Genomic DNA, 10,672 nt, shown 5'->3' with positions numbered 1-10,672 from the left:
AGAGACGGGGTTTCACCATGTTGGTCAGGCTGGTCTTAAACTCCTGACCTCAGGTGATCTGCCCACCTTGGCCTCCTAAAGTGCTGGGATTACAGGTGTGAGCGACCATGCCTGGCCTTTTTTGTGGTTTTTTAAATTTCATTTCTTTCTGCTCTGATCCTTACTATTTCTTTTTTTCTGCTAACTTGCGATTTGGTTTGCTCTTGCGTTTCTAGTTCATTAAGATGCATCATTAGGTTATCTGAAGTTTTTCTACATTTTTGGTGTATGTGTTTATTGTTACAAACTCTCTTCATACTGCTTTTACTGTATCCCATAGGTTACAGCATGTTTTCGTATGTGTTTTCATTATCATTTGTTTCAGGGAATTTTTAAATTTTAATTAAGAAATTTCTTCAGGCCGGGGGTGGTGGCTCATGTCTATAATCCCAGCACTTTGGGAGGCAGAAGTGGGCAGATCACCCAAGGTTGGGAGTTCGAGACCAGCCTGGCCACCATGGTGAAACGCTGTCTCTCCTAAAAATACAAAAAAGCTATCTGGGCATGGTGGTGGATGCCTGTAATCCCAGCTACTCAGGAGGCTGAGGCAGGAGAATTGCTTGAACCCGGGAGGTGGAGGTTGCAGTGAGCCGAGATTGCGCCATTGCACTCTAGCCTGGGCAAGAACAGCGAAACTCTGTCTCAAAAAAAAAAAAAAAAAGAAATTTCTTCATTGATCCACTGGTCATTCAGTATTATATTTTTAAATTTCAATGTGTTTGTAACTTTCCAAAGTTCTTCTCATTATTGATTTCTAGTTTTGTTCTATTGTGATCAGAGAAGATACTTGATATGATTTCAATTTGAAAGACTTTTTTTTTTTTTTTTTTTTGAGACAGGGTCTTGCTCTGTCACCCAGGCTGAAGTACAGTGGTGTGATCACGACTTACTGCAGCCTCAACCTTCTAGGCTCAAGCAATACTCCCATCTTGGCCTACTGAGTAGCTGGGACTACAGGCATGTGCCACCACGCCTGGCTAATTTTTGTGTTTTTTTTTAAGATGGGATTTCATCATGGTGCCCAGGCATTGAGCTCAAGCAATCCACCTGCCTCAGCCTCCCAAAGTGCTGGGATTACAAGTGTGAGCCAATGCACCCAGCTTTTTTTGGATTTTTAAGACTTGTCTTGTGTCCTAATATTTCATAGTCTATACTTGAGAATGATCCATGTGCTGAGGAGAATGTGTAACCTGTAGTCATTGGATGAAATTGTCTAAATATCTACTAGGTCCATTAGGTCTGATGTTTCTTTGTTGATTTTCTGTCCGGATGATTTGTGCAATGCTGAAAACGAAGTGGTTAAGTCTCCAACAATTATTGTATTGTGGTCTGTCTTTCTCTTTAGCTCTGAATATGTTTGCTTTATATATCTGGGTGCTCCATTGTTGGGTGTGTATATATTTATAACTGTTATATCCTTTTGCTGAATTGATCCTTTTAGCATTATATAACTTTCTTTGTATCTTTCCATACTTTTTGTCTTAAGCTCTATTTTATTTAAGTATAGCTGCTCCTGATCTATTTTGGTTTTCATTTGCATGGGATATTTTTTTCCCTCCCTTTATTTTTAGTCTATGTGTGTCTTTATAGGGAACGCATGTTTCTTGTGGGGAACAGTTCATTGGGTCTTTTTGAAAATTCATCCAGCCAGTCTGTGGCTTTTGATTGGAGATTTAGTCCATGTACATTTAATATTTATAAGTAAGGACCTACTACTGACATTTTGTTATTTGTTTTGGTTGTTTTGTGGCCTTTTCTTTTTCCTTCTTGTCTTCCTTTTTGTGAAAGTGATTTCCTCTGATGGTATGTTTTAATTTCTTGAATTATATTTTTTTGTGTATCTCTTAATGTATTTTTTTATTTGATGTCACCATGAGGCTTGTAAATAACATCTTATAACCCATTAATTTAAACTGATGACAGTTTGTGCAAAAACAAACCAACAAACATGCAAAGAGAAACTAATAAAAACTCTATACTTTAAATTCATCTCCCCTGCTTTTTAACTTTTTGTTGTTTATATTTTAATACTGTGTGTGTCTTAAGTTGTAGTTGCCATTTTTGATCAGTCCATCTTTTAGTATTCCTACTTAAGATATGAGTAGTTTACACATCACAATTACCGTATTATAATATTTTGTATTTATCTGTGCACTTACTATTGCTAGTGAGTGTTGTATGTTCAGGTGGTTTTTTATTGGCCATTAACATCCTTTTCTTTCAGATTGAGGAACTCCCTATAGGATTTATTGTAGGATAGGTCTGGTGTTGACAAAATCTCTCAGTTTTTGTTTGTCTAGGGAAGTCTTTATTTCTCCTTCATGTTTGAAGGGCATTTTCACTGGACGTACTATTCCAGGATAAAGGTTTTTGTTTTCTTTAGCACTTTAAATATATCATAATTATTTCTCCTGGCCTATAAGGTTTCCACTGAGCAGTCTGCTGCCAGACGTATTAGAGTTCCTTTATATGTTATTTGTTTATTTTCTCTTGCTGCTTTTAGGATCATGTCTTTATCCCTGACATTTGGGAGTTTATTAAATTGTCTTAGATAGCCTTCTCTGGATTAAAGCTGCTTGGTGTTCTGTAATATCCTTGTACTTGAATTTTGACATCTTTCTCCCGGTTTGGAAAGTTCTCTGTTACTATGTCTGAATACACTTTCTACCTCAGTCTCTCTACCTTCTCTTTAAAGCCACTAACTCTTAGATATGCCGTTTTGAGACTCTTTACTAGATCCTGTAGGCATGCTTTAGTGTTCTTCTTCCCTTTGACTCCTCCAACTATATTTTCAAATAGCCTGTCTTCAGTCTCACTTATTATTTCTTCTGCTTGATGAGTTCTGCTGTTGAGACTCTGATGCATTATTTGTCAGTTGAATTTTTCAGCTCCAGAATTTCTGCTTGATTCTTTTTAATTATTTAAATGTCTTTTTAAAATTTATCTGATAGGATTCTGAATTCCTGCTCTGTGTTATCTTGGATTTTGTTGAGCTTCCTCAAAATAGTTTTTTTTTTTCTTTTTTTTTTTTTGAGACAGAGTTTCCCTCTGTCCCCAAGGCTGGACTACAATGATGGCATGATCTCGGCTCACTGCAACCTCCGCCTCCTGGGTTCAAGTGATTCTCGTGCCTCAGCCTCCCAAGCAGCTGGGATTACAGGTGTGTCCCACTCTGCCCAGCTAATTTTTTTTTTTTATTATTTTTAGTAGAGACGGTTTCACCATGTTGGTCAGGCTGGTCTTGAACTCCTGAACTCAGGTGATCCACCTGCCTCGGCCTCCCAAAGTGCTGGGATTACAGGCATGCTCCACCACCCCTGGCCAAGATAGCTATTTTGAATTTTCTGACTGAACGGTCACATTATCTCTGTCACTCCAGAACTGGTCACTGTTGCCTTATTTAGTTCATTCGGTGAGGTCATGTTTTCCTGGATGGTCTTGATGTTTATGGATGTTTGTCAGTACCTGGTCATTGATGAGTTAGGTATTTATTCTTATCTTTGTAGTCTGGGCTTGTTTGTACTGGTCCTTCCAGAGAAGACTTGCCATGTATTCAAAGGGGCTAGGGTCTGTCTTTGTTCACTGCAGCCATGTTTGCATTAGGGATCACCCCATAGCCAGTAACTCTGTGACTCTTGTAGACTCACAGAGGTACTGCGTTGGTGGTTTTTGGTAAGATCCAGGAGAATTCCCTAGATTACCAGGAAGTCATTCTTCTCCCTTACTTTCCCTGAATGAATGGAGTCTCTCTGTCTGTGCTGAGCTGCCTAGAGTTGGGGAAGGGGTGATAGAAACACTCCCATGGCCACCACCACTGGACTGTGCTGGGTCTGACCTGAAGCCAGCATAGTACTCATTCTTGCCCAAGGGCTGTGGTTACCACTGCCTGGCTACCACAGATGTTTATTTGAAGCCCAAGAGGTCTTAATTCATCAGGTGGTAAATTCTTCCAGGCCTGTTTTTCCCTTCAGGGCAGCGAGTTCCCTTCTGGCCCAGGGTAGGTCTAGAAATCTTGTCCAGGAGCTATGGCCTAGAATGAGGCCTTCAGGACACTGCTTGGTACTTTATTTTACTGTGGTTGAGCTCATATCCAAGTTGCAAGACAATGTCCTCTTTACTCGTCCCTCTCCTGCTGGAGCTGCCAGCTGTGCTGCCAGGAGGTGGGAGAGAGTTGATACAAACACTCTCGTGGCCACTCCAGCTGGTGTGTCACTGGGTAGCATGTACCCTAAGTCCACTGGTTCTGAGCCAAGCACAGCACTAGGACGTGCCCAGGAATTGCAGTCCTTGTGGCCTAGACTGCCTTTCAGATTTACTTAGGACACCAGAGTGTTTTAGTCTGTAGTGGGGGTACTTGCTGGAACTCAAGTTTCCACCACTGTGGTGGACAATTCTCAGGCTAGAGTTGATTTAAATGCTTCTTCTGGGGGTGCTGGCCAAATTCTGCCCCACGTTGCTTTCTGCTGTGACAGGGCAGCGCTGAGTTCCAATGCAAAGTCCCACCATCACTCTATTCTTCCTCCTCCAAACACATAGATTCTCTCTTGTTGCCGTGCTGCACTGCCAGGCATTGGGGGAGGGGTGGTGCAGGCAAATGATGACTGTCTTTTCTACCCTCCTCAGTGCCTCTTTCTTTGAATACAATGTTAAAACCTGATACTTTGATTGCTCACCTAATTTTTGGTTCCTATGAAGGTGTTTTCCTATGTGGATAGTTGTTCAATTTGGTGTTACTGCAGAGGGGACAATCGCTGGAGGGCTCTGGCCATCTGGCTCCTCCACTTTCTCCTTTTTTCTTGTTTTGTTTTTTGAGATGGAGTCTTGCTCTGTCGCCCAGGCTGCAGTACAGTGGCGCGATCTCAGCTCACTGCAACCTCCGCCTCCTGGGTTCATGCAATTCTCCTGCCCCAGCTTCCTGAGTAGCTGGGATGACAGGCACATACCACCACACCCAGCTAATTTTTGTGTTTTTAGTAGAGATGGGGTTTCATCATGTTGGTCAGGCTAGTCTCGAACTCCTAACCTCGTGATCCACCCACCTTTGCCTCCCAAAGTGCTGGGATTAAATGTGTGAGTCGCCACGTTTGTTTGTTTGTTTTAAGGAGATAGGGACAGGGTCTTCTGTTACCCAGGCTGGAGTGTAGTGGAGAAGTCATGGCTCACTGCAGCCTTAAACTCCTGGGCTCAAGCAGTCCTCCTGCCTCAGTCTCCGAAGTACCAGTTTGTTTCTTGAGCCCTTGTGAATAGACTGGATATCCACATGAGTTTACCCGTACTGGATAGGCCATAAATCTTTCTTGTAGATTTGCTAGCATTTGTTTTCTGTTTGTAATTATTCTCGTGAATTGTTTTTTCATGATCCTTCTTCTTTTATCTAACAGTGACTTTGTTTTTTATTTTCTGCTTGTATAGTAAGCTTTCATATAGAAAATGCATTAACCATATGACATTACATTTTACTTCAAATATTTCCACATTCTTTCCTAAGACTTATTTTATTTACCTCTTATTTTTCTGTTTGGTTATATGAAAGTTTTTTTCATTTTTGTGTGATTGGAAGTGTTGGCATTCACAATGTAATTTTTCTTTTATTTATTTCCTTAGTTAGAAATTCATCTGGTTTCTAGAATTTGGGGTATATTTCCTATTATTTTAGTTTGTAGTGATTTTGTACTTCATATTGAACTAATTTACCTGGGATTAATTTTGGTGTATGGTGTGGTTTAAGGATTTCCACATTGAAGATGGGGAGATGGGCTAAGAGGATATGTTAGTATTCCACACAAGAAGGAACAAAGGAAGGTACCAAGGAAAAGGAAGGGAAGCTAAGAGTTTTAGGAGAATGTGAGAGGGAGAAGCAGCTTAACTGATGTGACTTAATGGGATGTGGGGTGGGAAGGACTACAGGAGGAATCCTGGGTTTCTTGTTTTGCTGATGCGGCTAACTTCACTGTAAACATTTCCATTGTCTTCCTGTGTTAATTCCTTATTTTGTCTGGTTGTTTTCTGGAACTTCTACTATTAATAATTATAATGGTAGCTACTACCAGTTATTAGGCAACTGCAGGTCGACAAAGCTTTCTCTAGAACCCTTGGAGCAATATGTGTTTCACAATTCAGAATTGTGCAGATTTTAGAAAGGAAAACAGGTCATATACTATATGTGGCATAACATACCCAGCAGAGGCTGGAGCAGCACCCCAAAATCAAACACACTGAGATAGCTACGAAGACTAGACTTCCCAAGAGCAATAAATGGAGGCTATGAACAGTCTTACTGCATTTCAGACGGGGTTTCACTCCAAACGTCCAAACATTCAAAAAGGAAAAGAAAAAAGGAAAGACTTTGGTTCTCAGCTTTTTGAATACTGGAATGGCAGATCAGAGGTCACAGCGTGTGCCAGAAATTTTGCACATTATTTCCAATTCTCATGAAAATCTTGTGAGGTAGGTGATTATATTTTCAAGATAATATGCTTATGGTAATAGAGTTAACAAGTGAGTCACAAGCTTATGTAGTTAAATGAAAAACACCTCAGTTAATTCAGTAATGTCTGTGTTTAAAGCACAGCTAGGAAATAGAAATATAATGTGAGCCACATATGTACTGACAAAATCTTTAGTATCCACATTCAAATAAAAATTTAAAAACAGTGATATGGTTTGGATCTGTGTCGCCACCAAATCTCATGTTGAAATTTAATCCCCTGTGTTGGAGGTGGGGTCTGGTGGGAGGTGACTGGATCATGGGGGTGGATTTCTCATGAATGGTTTAGCATCATTCCCTTGGTGATGTCTTAGCAATAGGGAGTGAGTTCTTACAAAATCTGATTGTTGTAATATGTGGCACCACCTCCACACTCTGTCTTTATCCTTGTTTCACCATGTGATGTGCCTTCTCCTACTTGGACTTTCACCATGAGTAAGAGCTCACTGAGGCCTCCCCAGAAGCCAAGGAGGTGCCAGCACCATGCTTGTACAGCCTGCAGAACATGAGCCAATTGAACCTATTTTGTTTATAAATTACCCACTCAAGTATTTATTTATAGCAGTATAAGAACTTCCTAACACAAACAGGTAAAATTAATTTTAGTGATATATTTATTTAACCTAATAGATCCAACGTATTATATCATATAACCAGTCTTTTCACAATGAGATACTTTACACTTTTTTGTAGTAAATCTTCACAATCTGGCATATGTTTTATACTCGTAATATACCTCAAAACCAGCCACATTTCAGTTCCTCAGTAGCTACGGGTGACTAATGGCTACTACATTGGATAGCATAGTTCTAAACCTATGTTTATCATTCCACATTCACTCAGGTTTATAGTCAGTTTGCTACACAAGTAGTTATTTTATATCATCTTGGACTTTGACACCCTGTGCCAGCCATATTGGTCTATTTTACTAAATAATAGATTCCTTCTTTTAGCCTAATCTCTTACCTATTTTTCTGAGTTTTTCCTGCTTCTTGTTAAAGTGCTCACCTTTGTAAATATCTACATACAGTCATATGCTGCATAATGATGTTTCAGTCAACAACAGACTACATAAACAGCCACGGTTCTATAAGATCATAAAACTGTATCTGTACTGTACCTTTTCTACATGTATGTATATTTAGATACACAAATACTTATCATAGTGTTAAAATTGCCTACAGGATTCAATACAGTAACATCACGTACAGGTTTGTAGCCTAGGAACAGGCTATACAATATAACATTGGTGTATAGGCTATACTATCTAGGTTTATGTAAATCTACTATAAGATGTTTGCACATTGATGAAATTGCCTAACAATGCATGTCTTACAACATATCCCCATTGTTAAGCAACACGTGACTGTACTCAGTTCTAATTGTTACTAGTTCTTTTTCAATTTGATCTTAAGAATACATTTTTTTAAATCTACAACTTTATTAAGGTAAACATCATAAAAGTCACTATATCTAGAATATAATTAAATGATTTTGGATAAACTTACAGAGTGTGTAACCATCAACATAATCCAGTTTTAGAACATTTTTATCACCCCTGTAAGATTCCTCATGCCCATTTACAGTTAATCCTCATTCCTACCTTGAGTCCCAGGCAACCACTTATCTTCTGTTTCTGTAGATTTGCCGTTTCTGGACACATTCTCCAATAAACATATGTTTATCCAGTGAACAACCTGTGGAGTTCAATGTGCAGTATATGGCATAAAAGTTATCCTATAAATAAAATCTTAACTTACTCATTTTCCAATTACAGACTCTTCTGAATTCTGGTTATTAAATATCTCTGTAAAGCCTTTAGTATGGTCATCAAAACCATAATAAAACACTAAAAAGTTATTGTTTTGGTAATCAAAATTGTTATGATTAATAATGATAATTGCATTTATATTGTAGAATCTTCATTTTTTCAGCACAGGAAAGGAGAAACATTTAATTCATTTATGTCTTTCAGACTCGGGGTCTAAGTGTGAGACCAAGAAGTTACCTCCAAATCAATGCAGCAAATCTGGGCAAAGCATCTGCCAGAAACTAGTTTCTGCACAACCAAAAGCTCCTACACGAAAGAGTGGCTGCAACAAAAATTCAGTCCTAATAAAGGCTAAGAAAGGGCATTCCGGGAAGAAACCTTTAAAATGTAATGACTGTGGTAAAACCTTTAGTCGAAGCTTCTCTCTTAAACTTCATCAGAACATTCATACTGGAGAGAAGCCTTTTGAATGCAGTAATTGTAGAAAAGCTTTCAGACAGATCTCATCCCTCGTACTTCATCAGAGAATTCACAGTGGAAAGAAAAGCCATGAATGTGATAAATGTGGGGAAAGCTTCAATCAAAGAACAACCCTTATTCTACATAGGAGAATTCATGATGGAAAGGAAATTCTTGACTGTGAGAAGGCCTTGAGTCAATGTCAGTCTTTCAATATACATCAGAAAATTCACGTTGTTGGGAATGTCTGCCAGTGCAAAAAGTGTGGGAAAGCCTTCAGTCAGATGTCATCCCTTTTACTTCATAAAAGAATTCACAATGGAAAGAAAACACATAAATATAATAAATGTGGGAGAGGCTTCAAAAAGAAATCAGCCCTTGTTATAAATAAAAGAATTCATGCTGGAGAGAAAATCCCTGAAAATGTGAAGGCCTTAAGTCAGAGTCTACAGCAAAGAAATCACCATTTAGAGAATCCTTATAAATGCAGAAAATGTGGGAAATTCTTTAATAGGATTTCACCCCTGATGCTTCACCAGAGAATTCACACTTCAGAGAAACCATACAAATGTGATAAATGTGACAAGCTCTTCAGGCGGCTTTCAACCCTTATTCTGCATCTAAGAATTCATAATGGAGAAAATCTATACAGATGCAATAAATGTGAGAAGGTCTGCAATCGGCATTCATCCCTTATTCAACATCAGAAAGTTCATACAAAGAAAAAGAAACTATTTGAGTGTAAGGAATGTGGGAAGATGTTTTCTGGAACTGCAAACCTTAAAATACATCAGAACATTCATTCTGAAGAGAAACCTTTCAAATGCAATAAATGTAGTAAAGTTTTCGGCCGCCAATCATTTCTTATTGAACATCAAAGAATTCATACTGGAGAAAAACCCTACCAGTGCGAGGAATGTGGAAAAGCCTTCAGCCACCGAATCTCTCTCACGCGACATAAGAGAATTCATACTGAAGATAGACCCTACGAATGTGATCAGTGTGGGAAGGCCTTCAGCCAGAGCGCACACCTTGCCCAACATGAAAGAATTCACACTGGAGAGAAGCCATATACATGCAAAACATGTGGTAAGGCCTTTAGTCAGCGCACATCTCTTATTCTACATGAAAGAAGTCATACTGGAGAGAAACCCTATGAATGTAATGAATGTGGAAAGGCCTTTAGCAGTGGCTCCGACCTTATTCGACATCAGAGAAGTCATTCTTCAGAGAAACCCTATGAATGTAGTAAATGTGGGAAGGCATATAGTCGGAGCTCATCCCTGATTCGACATCAGAATACACATTCTGAAGAAAAAGCCTAAGGTGGTTTTAAATCTATAAAATCAACGAATGAGGCTATCAAAGATATGGCAAATATTTATTTGTCTATAATGTAAATTTTGTGTATATGGGACCATTTGATGATATGTCCCACTTTGAAAGCCAAAGAGCAAAAGTCATTGGTGATTTTGACCTCAGGATTTGAAATTAACTGAAGGAAACTCAGAAGTTTGGTCAGCCATTGGAAATGAAGATCATTTTTTATTTGATAAGAATGACTGGCTGGGCAGGAAATGAAGATCATTTTTTATTTGATAAGAATGACTGGCTGGGCAGGAAATGAAGATCATTTTTTATTTGATAAGAATGACTGGCTGGGCACAGTGGCTCACACCTGGAACCCCAGCACTTTGGGAGCCTGAGATGGGCGGATCATGAGGTCAAGAGTTTGAGACCAGTCTGGCCAACATGGTGAAATCCCATCTCTACTGAAAAATACAAAATTAGCTGGGCATGGTGGTGAGCACCTGTAATCTCAGCTACTGGAGAGGCTGAGGCAGGAGAATCACTTGAACCCAGTAGGTGGAGGTTGCAGTGAGCAGAGATTGTGCTACTGCACTCCAGACTGGGCA

The 10,672-nt window shown here is 39.2% G+C and overlaps 1 protein-coding gene across 1 annotated transcript in view; it reads left to right on the top strand.

Moving 5' to 3' along the window:
- Positions 1-10,319, top strand: part of ZNF667 (zinc finger protein 667) — a 33,075-nt gene extending 22,756 nt beyond the window's left edge. The window contains exon 5 of the mRNA XM_011996998.1: positions 8,502-10,319. Coding sequence (XP_011852388.1) covers positions 8,502-10,081 — 1,580 coding nt within the window. The 3' untranslated portion in view covers positions 10,082-10,319. The remainder of the gene's footprint in view (positions 1-8,501) is intronic.
- The last annotated feature ends 353 nt before the right edge of the window (positions 10,320-10,672 follow it).

The sequence above is a fragment of the Mandrillus leucophaeus genome, unplaced genomic scaffold (assembly GCF_000951045.1).
Source record: "Mandrillus leucophaeus isolate KB7577 unplaced genomic scaffold, Mleu.le_1.0 Scaffold53, whole genome shotgun sequence".
NCBI lineage: Eukaryota > Metazoa > Chordata > Mammalia > Primates > Cercopithecidae > Mandrillus > Mandrillus leucophaeus.
This window is presented reverse-complemented; position numbering and strand designations above follow the sequence as displayed.